Here is a 15,317-nt window from a genome sequence, read left to right as displayed (position 1 = left end):
AACTGCAGGTTCAAATCAAGTCTCTGGAGAACATCCACAGCTGAGATGGGTCTTTCAGTCCCCAGTTCAAAGCTTCAGTGTAGCAAAGTTCCTCCAGAGATATGAAGCAGGACTGAATATAAGATGGAGGAGCTGCAGCTTTTTATATTCTCTTGCCATGTGGTCTTTCTTTCTTTGTTCCAAAGACAAGCTGTCCATCACATGGCATGGAAAAACCTCAGAGTTCTGTCTATAGGCATGTCTCTGCATACCTTGCTGAGTCACAAGGCGTGTCTGCCTTCTCTCAATGGGTCAGTTGTATAGCTGATAGTCGTTAATGGGCCATCAAGCAGGCTAGGCAGAGCTGACACCAACTAGTCTGGGGTGTCACCCAGAAGCATAGCACAAGTTTGAAATACAGACAGTATAGAGCCAATACTTATAACTTTAAATACAAAAATGATAAATGCAAACAGATAGCATAATCATAACCAGCAAACCATAACCTTATCTTGGACACCTTATCTGACCCCCTTTATACAAGATTTGGTGCCACTACGGGACCTTGTTTGCAACCATATTCTATATGGTCCCAGTTCAAGTCAATAATGTGACACCCTGGGTTCCAATCTCAGGGCAGCGGATATTGACGCTCCCTGGCTCTGGCCATGCGGCCCTAGCCTCCAGTTGTGGAGCTTCAGCATTCGGCCCCTGGTTCCAGCTTTGTGGCAGCAGGCACTGGCTCCTGGCTTCATTGGTTCCAGCTATGCAGTGGCAGGCACTGGCCATGGGCACCGAACCCCAACCCCAGTCAGATGGCAGTGGGCTCCAAGCAGACGCTTTGGGCGCCAACCCCTTGCTCTGGCCACAGGGCAGCAGGTGCAGACTCCCAGCTCTGGCTTCAGAGCTTCAGTCGGCCTCTGGCCCCCAGTTCTGGCCATGCAGTGGTGGGCGCTGGCCCCAGCTCCAGCTGTGCGAACCAAGGAACCAAGCCCCTGGCACTGATCCCCTGCAGCAGATGCATGGCAGCAGGCACCAACCCACAGTGGTGGCAGGCACTAGCCCTGGGCGTTGACCGACAGCTCCAGTTGCTTGGCAGCGGGCTCCAATGGCTGGCTCCAGTGAAGAAGTTCCTGTCCCCAGCTCTGGGTTCTGGCCACGGGTACTGAGCTCCAGCTCTGGCTGCATGGCAGCAGACATCAGGCCCTGGCTCTGGCCATGCAACAGTGGGGCTCACCACCGACCCCCATCGCCCCTGCTGCCTCCCTCAGCCCTGCATCCATCCCCCTCATTGCCCTGGGCCCCTCTGCCTCCCCCGGCCCCGCATCTATCCCACCATCACTTCTGGCTCCTGTTGCCTCCCCCTTTTCCCCTCTCCCCCCAACCAGAGCTTAATGGATCCTGGGACTTGCTAAGAAAATTAATATTAACAAACATGCAAGTATCACTTTTTACAGCAGACTTATTAGCTCTCTGTGAAAAGTGATACTTGTATGTTTGTTAATATCACTTATCACTTTTTGCAGCCTTCCAGGTAGCTACTAAGTGAGTTGTGATATACAAATATCACTTTTCACAGCAAGAACTGGTCTAAGCCCTGGGTGGGGGGACCAAAGAGGGAGGCAGCATTATTTTTGTTATTGAGTCTGCCGAAAAACCCTACAAATATAGATTACAATGATTTGGATGTGAATCTGTCTATATTTAATTGTTTTTCCTCAAGTTCATAAATATTTTAGGGGAAAAGCATCAAGGAAGTCACCAGTGCGAGTTGGTGGCCGCACTCTGAGGCCACTAAAAAAATTATTGTGAGAACCCCTGGGCTACGGCGCTCACTTGGTATATGGGACATCCACGCTCAAGTCCCCCCTCTGCCTGATGTGTAAAAGTCACAGTGAATAAAAACAAATGGTTTCTTTACAAAAATGATTTTTATGTAAATCAGTGGTTTTATTTAAATCTGATATTTTTATTTACATAATTTTCTTTAAAAATAAATCTATTTAAAATTATATTTGAAATTTTAATAACCCACATGAAAGCTTAATCTTACCATAACCTATTACAATAATTTAAGTTTTTAAAAGTATTCAGCAGTTTAACATGTTTGCTGCCAAAGTTTTAAAGTCAAACCACTGAACTGGTGGAAGCCACTGTCTGAGTACCTGGAACCAGATTTTTTAGAAGTGGGGAAATAGCTTTTGACAGTACTAGTCTCTTCTTCAGTTTATTCAACCAACTAATTGCAATGACTAGTTTATTCAAAGTTAAGAAACCAATTGGTGGTTGAAAAGGCAGGCAAGTTTGTTTTCCTCTTCCAAATCTATGAATAAAAATGAGGTATGACAGGATGAGATCTACTAATTGTAAATTCTTTGAAGTGCATGATGACCAGAAACAATCAGTTCAATTCACTAATTGCAGATAATACTTTCTGTGTTTAATACATCCTTTGGTTTTAAATGCAAAACATGCTTTGATAAAAATTATTTCGCCCTCCCCCTATATATCCAGCACATTTAAAGTAGTTTTATTTAATTAAACAACAGCAGCAAAAAAGCTTTTTTGTGTGCATTTTTAAACTGAATTCCAATTTCCATTCAATTAGAACTTGACACAAATCATGAGTAAAAAAATCATATAGTAAATAAGAAATGCATCATTTACCATATTCTAACCTATAATAACCATATTCTAACCTATAATAAGAATATTAAAAACTAAGCTATATAATTGCTTAACAAACATGTCTTTCCCCCGGTTAGCAAAAAAAGTTCCAAATGTAGAATAAAGGCTATATTTAGTTGCAAATCAACTTGTTTTGTTACCAACAAATGAGAATCAACCTCTCTTTAAAATTATATAAACTAAAAAATACAAATGCAAAACAAGATGGACATCAATTATTTAAATCAAGGATTTTTGCTTGCTGATTTAAGTTACTTTGATTTGAATCAATCAGCCCTGGGAGAAGGGATTTCAGAATGGGTTTTAGCAAAAAGAAAAGGAGTACTTGTGGCACCTTAGAGACTAACAAATTTATTTGAGCATAAGCTTTCGTGAGCTACAGCTCATTTAATCAGATGCATACTAACAAATTTATTTGAGCATAAGCTTTTGTGAGCTCCAGCTCACTTCATCGGATGCATCCGATGAAGTGAGCTGTAGCTCACGAAAGCTTATGCTCAAATAAATTTGTTAATCTCTAAGGTGCCACAAGTACTCCTTTTCTTTTTGCAAATACAGACTAACACGGCTGCTACTCTGAAACCTATCTGAATAGGTTTTGTAACTCTCTGGTGAGTTCCCTAACCACTGGACTTTAGATAGGCTTGGAAGGATTAGACTTTTATGGATAACTGTTGATTTCATCATACACACCTAAACCAGCAAAAAAATATTTCTATCTATAATAATCAAGATGTGCAGGTAAGCAAAGTAAGAAAAATGCTGCTTGATAGATTAGAATTTCAGTTAAGGTTATTGACTCTGTATATTTTGGCATGTGATGCTGACAGTGTGTGTGTTAAGAGTTATAAAGCTTTAACTTTTTGAATCTCAGCATCTACTGTCATTAAATAATTAGTTTAACCCTACCCCCAATTGTCTGACTCCCTATAATTTTGTGCAACTGTGAAAATTTATATTGATAAAAAAACCTGAAAAAATACTTTATTTATTTATGGTAATTTTGATAATATCAATGTTATTTTAAATAATAAAAACTGAATTCTCTTCTCTCTCTCTTACTCTCTAGCTATAGAGTAATTCTTACACTCTCTCTGGGCCAATGGGTATTTAATATATAGTGGAACAGCTTCAACAAAAAAGACTAAGAAAGCCCCATGCAAGAATACCTGGTAGCCCAGAGGTTACTGCTGCCTCTTTCTCCTAGTGTTTCTAGAAACATTTTAGGTGTGCCTGACTCCAGGAGAGGGTTCACAGAACCAAACCCCAACCAGAGACAGAAACCTGCTGCCATCCAAGGGATAGGTGATTAAGTCCCTTTGAGGGCTGGGGCTTAAACCACACTCCTCGTCTTGTCATTTTCTATTAGCTTGTTGCCCCGAATTTGAGGGTATGTGTCTGCCCCAGATTTTGAGTAAGCTAATTGCAACCAACATTCAGCCACCCTGAATTAATAAAATAGACCATCACCTAGTTAAGGGTTAATTTGAACATGCAGAGCTTCTGGAGGCTTCTGGAGGTATTTCCAGACTTGCAGTCTCTGCTAATCAGAATGGGAGGAGGGGAGAAAAAGAATCAACAATTTAAGACTGAAAGAAAATAAGTGGATGGGAACCTTGGGATTGGGGCACCTTTGACATAGAAGCTTATTATGACTAAGATTGTAAGGAATGTTTATTGATAAGTAATTTGACATTAGGAGGTCACTATGATCTATGTGTTTTGTAAAAGTTAGTTATAAAAAGGACTACATAATAGAGTGTACTTTGGAGCAGTCCTCTGAAGCTATCCTGAGAGGCATTTTCCCTGACAACTCACTCTCTGGTGGGGAAGCAACCGGCCATTGTTGAACAGCTGCAATTTACTCAATACCATCCCACATTTTCGGTAAATATTTGGGATGTTCTAAACCTATTGGTTGTGTCTGTGTATGCTTAAATCAAATAAATTGTAGTTTTAGATAATAGAGTGCTTACTTGTATTAATCTTTCATCAGCCAGAGCGCTATGTTCCCACTGATTTATTCCTGACAGCACTTGGAGTGAAACAGTTAAGTTACCACTGTTTTGGATTCTGAAAACTATGGGTAACAAGCTAGCTTAGGTGACTCCAGTTGAGCAAGATGGCTTTTGTGGATCCCATTCTTAGGTGCCCAACTCTCCCCATGCACTATATGGGAGCCGGATGCCTAACTTGGGCTCTTGGATTCAAGTTGGTGGAAGGACACCCAAGAGTTAGGTGCTGCAACACTCAGCATTGCAATACCTAAGTCCCTTTGTGGATCTAGACCTTTGGGTCAGATTTTAAAATGTATTTAGGTGCTTAAAGATGCAGACAGGCACCCAGCAGGACTTGATTCCAGTACCAGTAGAAGTTAGGTGCCTAAGATCTTTTAAAAATCTGACTAGGTGCCTATCTGTATCTCTAGGTGCCTTCAAAATCTGACCCTAAGTCATTTAGGTGCTTTTGAAAACATTACCCTTTGACTCTGTGTAGCATCAAGGCACAATAAAACTGGTGTTAAAACATAGAACCTCATCAAATGCACATTCCATATAACAAATGCAAGATAACATATAAACACCATGGAAAGCCAGAAAGGAGAGTCAAAGAGAGATAAGAAAAGGCAAAAAGAATCACCTCTGTAAAATCAGGATGGTAAATACCTTACAGGGTAATTAGATTCAAAACATAGAGAATCCCCCTAGGCAAAACCTTAAGTTACAAAAAGACACAAAGACAGGAATATCCATTCTATTCAGCACAGCTTATTTTCTCAGCCATTTAAAGAAATCATAATCTAACGCATATCTAGCTAGATTACTTACTAAGTTCTAAGACTCCATTCCTGTTCTGTCCCCAGCAAAAGCACCACCCAGACAGACCCAGATCCTTTGTTTTTTTCCCCTTCCAGTTTTGAAAGTATCTTGTCTCCTCATTGATCATTGTGGTCAGGTGCCGGTGAGGTTATCCTAGCTTCTTTCACCCTTTACAGGTGAAAGGGTTTTTCCTCTGGCCAGGAGGGATTTTAAAGGTGTTTACTCTTCCCTTTATATTTATGACAGGGCATAAGCTTTCGTGGGATAAAACCCACTTCATCAGATGCATGGAGTGGAAAATAGAGTAGCAGGTATATATACATAGTACATGAAAAGATGGGAGTTGCCTTACCAAGTGGAGGGTCAGTGCTAATGAGACAATTCAATTAACAGTAGTAAAATCACTTTTGTAGTGATAATGAGGGCGGCCCATTTCAAACAGTTGACAAAAAGATGTGAGTATCAGTAGGGGAAAATTAGTATGGGGAAATTAGTTTTTGCAATGACCCATCCACTCCCAGTCTTTATTCAGGCCTAATTTGATGGTGTCCAGTTTGCAAATTAATTCCAGTTCTGCAGTTTCTCGTTGGAGTCTGTTTTTGAAGTTTTTTGGCAAATGCCGGTTTATAGAGCTTTCCAGTTGGTAAAGTGCCTGATAACACAGCTGTTACTGTACAGGGTTTCAGACAAAGGAAACCTAGTTGCCAAAAATATTCTCCTAGAAACATACGTTGTGATGTCATTTCTATACAGTCTCAGTTTACCTGATTCATGTGTGAAGGCATGATTATTTACAGCTGAGAGCACTAACAATTCTTCAATTTAATATCTCTGTGAGTCTTTCTTACCCCACAATCATTCTTCCATGTTGATTTCCCCAACAGAAAACATCTGCTATAATAATAATCTCTTATTAGTTTCCCTAGTCTATATATGCTTATGTCAGCATTTTATATATATGTTAAGGAAATGGTTTCCAAGAATATCTGGTGTTTTATAGACAAGAAGGTACCCTAGAGTTCTTAAATACAGCATCATAAATAAATTCCTAAATAGTGTTACTTATTGGTCAAGACCAGTGTTCTAGGCCTTAGAATTCAGACATACTCTTTGTTTAAGATAAGGTTCTAAAGAATAGTTAATATATAAATTAATCAATATATACAGAAAGAAAGAACTAAAGGTATTATTATTTACTAACAGGTACTAAACAAAGTCCATTACTAGATCAAGACTGTAAAATTGTTAACAATGAAGCAGAAAAAAGTCAGATGTGTTCAGTAAATATTTCTGTTCTGTATTTGGAAAGAAGCAGGACAGTGTCCTGATATCACGTAAAGTGATGAAATATTTTCCAGTTTAAGCAAGGAGGATGTTGATCATCAACAACTAGGGATGAATATTTTTAAATCAGCAAGCCAAGATAACTTGCACCCAGAAGTTCTAACAGAGTTGGCTGAGATGTCTGGCCCTCTGATGTTAGTTTTTCATCTATCTTTGAATACGGGGAAATTCAAGAAGACTAGAAGAGTACTAACATTGTGCCTGTATTCAAAAAGGAAAAGCGAGATGACCTAGGTAAATCTAAGCCAGTTAGCTTGACCTCAATCCCCTCAGCAAAATCATGGGAAAACTGAAAGTAAATGACAAGATATAATTGATGCCACCTGATTTCATTGTTTGGTGAGACTGCAAATTTGGTTGATAAAGATAATTGTGTAGATGTTAAGCACCTTACAAAAGTCTAAGTATATGACTTAGTACTGTGTAACATTCTGGTTAAACAGTTAGCATTACACAATCATAATTAAGCATGCACTATATGGATTAAGAACTGGCTAGCTGACTGATCTCAAAAGCAGTCGCCAATGGGGAATCATCACTGAATGGCAGTGTTTCTAGCAGGTTCCACAGGGATCCGTTTGAGACCCAATGCTATTCAATATTTGTATCAATGATCAATATAAAATCAAAGCTGATAAAATATTGCTGGCTCAAAGATTAATGAAGTGGTAAATGATGATGATAACCGGGCAGTCATGAGGAGCAATCTGGCCTCATTAGTAAACTGGGTCCAATCAAACAAAATGTGTTTTAATACAGCTAAATGTGAGGTCATTCTTCTAAGAGTAAAGAATGTAGGCCAAACCTACAGAATGGGGATTGTATCCTGGAAAGCAGTGACTGAAAAGGTTATTGTGGACAAACAATTCAACATAAGCACACAGTGGGATGCTATGGCAAAAAGGACTAATGTGATCCTTGCTTGTATGTACAGGGTAGTAGTGAGAAGAAGTAGAGAGGTGATTTTACCTCTGTATATGCATTGGGGGGCAGATACTGGAAAACTGTGTCCAGTTCTAGTGTCCACATTTTTAAAAGAATGTTGGAAATTTGGAGAGGATGCAGAAAAGAGCCACAAAAATAATTCAAGAACTGAGAAAAATGCCTTCCAGTGATAGCACTCAATCTGTTTAGCTTATCAAAAAGAAGAATGAGAGGTGATTTGATTAGGATGTATATGTATTATGACGGGGCAAGGCCAGATGGCTATGGAAGAGTAGTGGGAGATAGATATATTAGCTCCAGGCTAAACAAATCCCTGGTACCAGGATAAGTGAAATGGCAGCTGCTCCAGGTCAATTAAGACACCTGGGGCCAATTAAAAACTTTCTAGAAGGTAGGGAGAAGGCTAGGTTGATTGGGACACCTGAAGCCAATCAGGGGCTGGCTGAAACTAGTTAAAAGCCTCCCAGCCAGTCAGGTGGGGGCACATGTCAGGAGCTGTGGGAAGAAGTTGTGCTGTTGGAGAGGCTGAGTAGTACACACTATATCAGGCACAAGGAAGGAGGCCCTGAGGTAAGGGTGAAGTGGAGCTTGGGGAAGTGAGGGCTGCTGTGGGGAAAGTAGCCCAGGGAATTGTACATGTCATGTTTCTAAAAGGTCAGCTACCAAAGATGATACTATTAGGGTCCCTGGGCTGGAGCCCAGAGTAGAGGGTGAGCCTGGGCTTCCCCCCCCCCCCACCTTTGCTCCCTGTTTAATCACTGAGACTGGGAGACAACAGAGACTGTGCAGGGAAGGATAACTTCTCCTCACCTCCCTCACTGGCTTATGATGAAAATGGCTCAGTAGACCTTGACCCTAGTCTCTAGAGAAAGAAGGGTTACATGGAGGGTCACAGTGAGCCTCTGAGGCTAGCGAAATCCGCCAGGAAATGTGGGACCCACAGAGGCAAGGACAGAGCTTTGTCACAGTATGTTCAAGAGAAGAAAATAATAGATACTAAAGGGCTCTTTAATTAAGCAATGAAAGGCATAACAAGAACCAATGCAGGCAAATTCAAATTAGAAATAAAGCACAAATCTTTAATAATGAGAGTGATTAACAACTGGAACAAAATACCAAGGGAAGTGGTGAGTTCTCAAGCTCTTGATGTCTTCAACTCATAGCTGGATGCTTTTTTGGAAAACATACTTTAGTCAAATACAAATTAATAGGCTCAGTATAGGAGTGAATGGATTAAATCCTGTGCCCTGTGTTATGTACGGGGTCAGACTAAATGATCATAATGGCCATTTGTGGTTTTTAAATGTATGTATGTTAGTGGTTCTGTTGTGTGGTGTGTGGTTGCTGGTGAGTATTTGCTTCAGATTGGGGGGCTGTCTGTAAGCAAGGACTGGCCTGTCTCCCAAGATCTGTGAGAGTGATGGGTCATCCTTCAGGATAGGTTGTAGATCCTTGATGATGCGTTGGAGAGGTTTTAGTTGGGGTCTGAAGGTGATGGCTAGTGGCGTTCTGTTATTTTCTCACCAGCAACCACACACCACACAACAGAACCACTAACCCAGGAACCTATCCTTGCAACAAAGCCCGTTGCCAACTCTGTCCACATATCTATTCAGGGGATACCATCATAGGGCCTAATCACATCAGCCACACTATCAGAGGCTCGTTCACCTGCGCATCTACCAATGTGATATATGCCATCATGTGCCAGCAATGCCCCTCTGCCATGTATATTGGTCAAACTGGACAGTCTCTACGTAAAAGAATGAATGGACACAAATCAGACGTCAAGAATTATAACATTCAAAAACCAGTTGGAGAACACTTCAATCTCTCTGGTCACTCGATTACAGACCTAAGAGTGGCTATCCTTCAACAAAAAAGCTTCAAAAACAGACTCCAACGAGAGACTGCTGAATTGGACTTAATTTGCAAACTGGATACAATTAACTTAGGCTTGAATAGAGACTGGGAATGGATGAGTCATTACACAAAGTAAAACTATTTCCCCATGGTATTTCTCCCCCCCACCCCACCCCCCACTGTTCCTCTGATATTCTTGTTAACTGCTGGAATTAGCCTACCTTGCTTGTCACCATGAAAGGTTTTTCTCCTTTCCCCCCCCCGCCCGCTGCTGGTGATGGCTCATCTTAAGTGATCACTCTCCTTACAGTGTGTATGATAAACCCATTGTTTCATGTTCTCTGTGTGTGTATATAAATCTCTCCTCTGTTTTTTCCACCAAATGCATCCGATGAAGTGAGCTGTAGCTCACGAAAGCTTATGCTCTAATAAATTTGTTAGTCTCTAAGGTGCCACAAGTACTCCTTTTCTTTTTGCGAATACAGACTAACACGGCTGCTACTCTGAAACCTGTCATTATGCAAGGCACTGAATTTAGCCGTATAGAGTGGAAATCTGTCAATTTCATGAAAAAACTCGCACAGATACAGAGAGACATCATCTTCCTCTCCAAATGCAAACAGATGGACATCATACCGAAAGGACTGAAGGTAAAAAATCCATTACAATCTACATACCACACAGACTATGCTGACAGCTTGTGCCACACACTCTCAAAGAAACTGCGGAACCACCTGATCAACATCCTCTACAGCAAACAGGGAAAGATTAAGAATGAGCTCTCAAAACTGGATACTCTCATAAAGAACCAACCTTCCACACAAACTTCCTCGTGGCTGGACTTTACAAAAACTAGACAAGCCATTTACAATACACACTTTGCTTCTCTACAAAAGAAAAAGGACATTAAGCTATCTAAACTACTATATGCCACAAAGGGCCACAACAATGGTTCCCGTAACCCACCCAACAATATTGTTAATCTATCCAACTATACTTTTAGCCCAGCAGAAGAATCTGTCCTATCTCGGGGCCTCTCCTTTTGCCCCTCCACCCCCACGAACATGATACAGTTCTGTGGTGACCTAGAATCCTATTTTCGACGTCTCAGACTCAAGGAATATTTCCAACACACCTCTGACCAACATATTAACCCACAGAGACCTTCCTGCCAACACTACAAAAAGAAGGATTCTGGGTGGACTCCTCCTGAAGGTCGAAACAGCAGCCTGGATTTCTACATAGAGTGCTTCCGCCGACGTGCACGAGCTGAAATTGTGGAAAAGCAGCATCGCTTACCCCATAACCTCAGCCATGCAGAACACAGTGCCATCCACAGCCTCAGAAACAACTCTGACATCATAATCAAAAAGGCTGATAAAGGAGGTGCTGTCGTCATCATGAATAGGTCGGAGTATGAACAAGAGGCTACTAGGCAGCTCTCCAACACCACTTTCTACAAACCATTACCCTCTGATCCCACTGAGAGTTACCAAAAGAAACTACAGAATTTGCTCAAGAAACTCCCTGAAAAAGCACAAGAACAAATCCGCACAGACACACCCCTAGAACCCCGACCTGGGGTATTCTATCTGCTACCCAAGATCCATAAACCTGGAAATCCTGGACGCCCCATCATCTCAGGCATTGGCACCCTGACAGCAGGATTGTCTGGCTATGTAGACTCCCTCCTCAGGCCCTTCGTTACCAGCACTCCCAGCTATCTTCGAGACACCACTGACTTCCTGAGGAAACTACAGTCCATTGGTGATCTTCCTGAAAACACCATCCTAGCCACTGTGGATGTAGAAGCCCTCTACACCAACATTCCACACAAAGATGGACTACAAGCCGTCAGGAACAGTATCCCCGATACTGTCACGGCTAACCTGGTGGCTGAACTTTGTGACTTTGTCCTCACCCATAACTATTTCACATTTGGGGACAATGTATACCTTCAAATCAGCGGCACTGCAATGGGTACCCGCATGGCGCCATAGTATACCAACATTTTTATGGCTGACTTAGAACAACGCTTCCTCAGCTCTCGTCCCCTAATGCCCCTACTCTACTTGCGCTACATTGATGACATCTTCATCATCTGGACCCATGGAAAAGAAGCTCTTGAGGAATTCCACCATGATTTCAACAATTTCCATCCCACCATCAACCTCAGCCTGGACCAGTCCACACAAGAGATCCACTTCCTGGACACTACGGTGCTAATAAGCGATGGTCACATAAACACCACCCTATATCGGAAACCTACTGACCGCTATTCCTACCTACATGCCTCTAGCTTTCATCCAGATCATACCACTCGATCCATTGTCTACAGCCAAGCTCTACGATATAACCGCATTTGCTCCAACCCCTCAGACAGAGACAAACACCTACAAGATCTCTATCATGCATTCCTACAACTACAATAACCACCTGCTGAAGTGAAGAAACAGATTGACAGAGCCAGAAGAGTACCCAGAAGTCACATACTACAGGATAGGCCCAACAAAGAAAATAACGGAACACCACTAGCCATCACCTTCAGCCCCCAACTAAAACCTCTCCAACGCATCATCAAGGATCTACAACCTATCCTGAAGGACGACCCATCACTCTCACAGATCTTGGGAGATAGGCCAGTCCTTGCTTACAGACAGCCCCCCAATCTGAAGCAAATACTCTCCAGCAACCACACACCACACAACAGAACCACTAACCCAGGAACCTATCCTTGCAACAAAGCCCGTTGCCAACTCTGTCCACATATCTATTCAGGGGATACCATCATAGGGCCTAATCACATCAGCCACACTATCAGAGGCTCGTTCACCTGCGCATCTACCAATGTGATATATGCCATCATGTGCCAGCAATGCCCCTCTGCCATGTACATTGGCCAAACTGGACAGTCTCTACGTAAAAGAATGAATGGACACAAATCAGACGTCAAGAATTATAACATTCAAAAACCAGTTGGAGAACACTTCAATCTCTCTGGTCACTCGATTACAGACCTAAGAGTGGCTATCCTTCAACAAAAAAGCTTCAAAAACAGACTCCAACGAGAGACTGCTGAATTGGACTTAATTTGCAAACTGGATACAATTAACTTAGGCTTGAATAGAGACTGGGAATGGATGAGTCATTACACAAAGTAAAACTATTTCCCCATGGTATTTCTCCCCCCCACCCCACCCCTCACTGTTCCTCTGATATTCTTGTTAACTGCTGGAATTAGCCTACCTTGCTTGTCACCATGAATGGTTTTCCTCCTTTCCCCCCCCTGCTGCTGGTGATGGCTCATCTTAAGTGATCACTCTCCTTACAGTGTGTATGATAAACCCATTGTTTCATGTTCTCTGTGTGTGTATATAAATCTCTCCTCTGTTTTTTCCACCAAATGCATCCGATGAAGTGAGCTGTAGCTCACGAAAGCTTATGCTCTAATAAATTTGTTAGTCTCTAAGGTGCCACAAGTACTCCTTTTCTTTTTGCGAATACAGACTAACACGGCTGCTACTCTGAAACCATTAATTTTGTAGAGGGCTGAATTTGTAATCAGTGTTGTGCAGCACTAAGTCAAATGTCTTACAGAAATCTATTATGTCAACATCTTTTTCAACCCAACTTGTAATCTTATTGAAAAATTATATCAATATTGTTTGACAAGACCTATTTTCCACAAAACCATGCTGAGCCCAGCTCTGCTGTCTGGATCTCAGTATGGAAGGGCATATTTATTGAAACCAAGTCTAATTTCTCTCTCTGTGTTGCATTTTCTAGATTAATGAATTATGCCATTTACAGTAGTATTAGAAAATAACTCTTTGATTTAAGGATCTGGTCCATAAATTAAAGAATTTTACTGCAAAAGCATTTAGCATTGCAACTCAAAGTTACATCTTGAAAAGTTACAATATATAAATCCTAAACTGTACCTGCTAGTACAGTGAATATCGCAGCAAAGGCGTTGAGCTTTAACCCATCAATGACTGTAGTGTAGTAGCACACTTCTACTGACATCAAAGTGGCTCCAGTTAGAAGCAAAATTATATAGAGTAACTCCGCTACAATAGACAGCCACAAAACACCTGGAAAGACAAATCAATAGCACTGATATTATAAGCAGCCATTACAGACATTTAGTACATTTCTTTCTTCTTCATTTTTATTGTTCATAAACCTTTGAATCTAGGGTCAAAATCTGTGAGGGTGCCCACGCAACTTCTGACTTTAAAGGTACTTAGATACGAAAGAGACATTCTGTATTAGGCTTCATCTTAACAGATAAAGAAGAACTGATCGCAGAACTAAAAATTAATGGTAAGTAAGATACCAGGGATCACATTTATAAAATGCAAGCAGAATAGAGGCCAGAACCAGTGATACATATACTTGGTACTTTAAAAGGGCCAATTTCACAAAGCAAAAATACATTTAGAACCAAATCAGCTGGGAGGAGGAATTTAATCAGAAAAATGTGAATGATAATTGGAAATTGCTTAAGACCACTTTACTAGATTTCCAGAAAGCAATAATCCTACAATGGAGCAAGAAGATAGTATTGCTAAAAAAAAAAAACAGATCTGGTTTGGAGGGGAAGTGAAGGCAGCTACAATAAAGTTAAAAATAATATATAACAAATAGAAAATAGGAGAAATTGATAGTAATAAAAACAAATCAGAAGCTAAGAATTGTAGAAAATCGATAATGGCAGCAAAAGGAGACCAGTTGAAATCTATGGCCAGCAAAGTTAAGAGGGAATTTTTACAACATATTAGGAACAAAAAGAATCATAACAATGGTATTGGTCAGTTAATAGATCTAAATGGTAGAATTATCAATAATAAAGCATAAAACACAGATGTGTTAAATAAATATTTCTGTTCTGTATTTGAGAAAAAAATGGATGATGTAGTCATATTATATGATAACACTATTTCCAGTCCACTAATGTCTCAAGAGGATGTTAAACAGCAGCTACTAAAGTTGTACAGGTCCAGATAACTTGCAGCTAAGAATATTTTTAAAAAGCTGGCTGAGTAGCTCACTGGACCATTAATATTGACTTTCAAAAAGTCTTGGAGTACTGGGGAAGTTCCAGAAGACTGGAAGAAAGCTGATATGGTGCTGGTATTTAATAAGGAAAGATCCGGGTATTGATCCTGTCAGCTTCACAACTATCCCAGGCAAGATAATGGTGCAGCTGATACAGAATTTGATTAATAAAGAATTAAAGGAGGGTAATATAATTATTGCCAATCAACATGGGTTTATGGAAAATCGATCCTGTCAAATTAACTTGATAATCCTTTTTTGTTGAGTTTACAGGTTTGGCTGATAAAGATAATAGTGTTGATGAGATATGCATAGACTTCTGTAAGGCATTTGAATTGTTACTACATGACATTTTGATTAAAAACTTCAAAAGATATAACATAAACATGGCATGCATTAAATGGATTAAAAGCTGTCTAACTGCAACTAGTATAAACTAAAAGATATATCAGAATAGGAAAAGGTGCAGAGAATGGCAACAAAAATGACTAGGGGTATGGAACAGCTTCCATATGAGGAGAGATTACAGAGACTGGGACCATTCAGCTTAGAAAAGAGATCACTAAGGGCAGATATGATAGAGGACTATAAAATCATGAATGGTGTGGAGAAAGTGAA

At 40.7% G+C, this 15,317-nt stretch overlaps 1 protein-coding gene across 1 annotated transcript in view; it reads right to left on the bottom strand.

Moving 5' to 3' along the window:
• The window catches only part of LOC119843092 (germ cell-specific gene 1-like protein), a 77,222-nt gene that overhangs the window by 40,793 nt on the left and 21,112 nt on the right, over positions 1-15,317 (bottom strand). Inside the window, exon 3 of the mRNA XM_038371987.2 lies at positions 13,580-13,732. Within this exon, the coding sequence (XP_038227915.2) occupies positions 13,580-13,732 (153 nt within the window). The remainder of the gene's footprint in view (positions 1-13,579; positions 13,733-15,317) is intronic.

The sequence above is a fragment of the Dermochelys coriacea genome, chromosome 14 (genome assembly GCF_009764565.3).
Source record: "Dermochelys coriacea isolate rDerCor1 chromosome 14, rDerCor1.pri.v4, whole genome shotgun sequence".
Lineage (NCBI taxonomy): Eukaryota > Metazoa > Chordata > Testudines > Dermochelyidae > Dermochelys > Dermochelys coriacea.
Note: the sequence above shows the minus strand (reverse complement) of the source record. Positions and strands in the feature narration are given on the sequence as shown.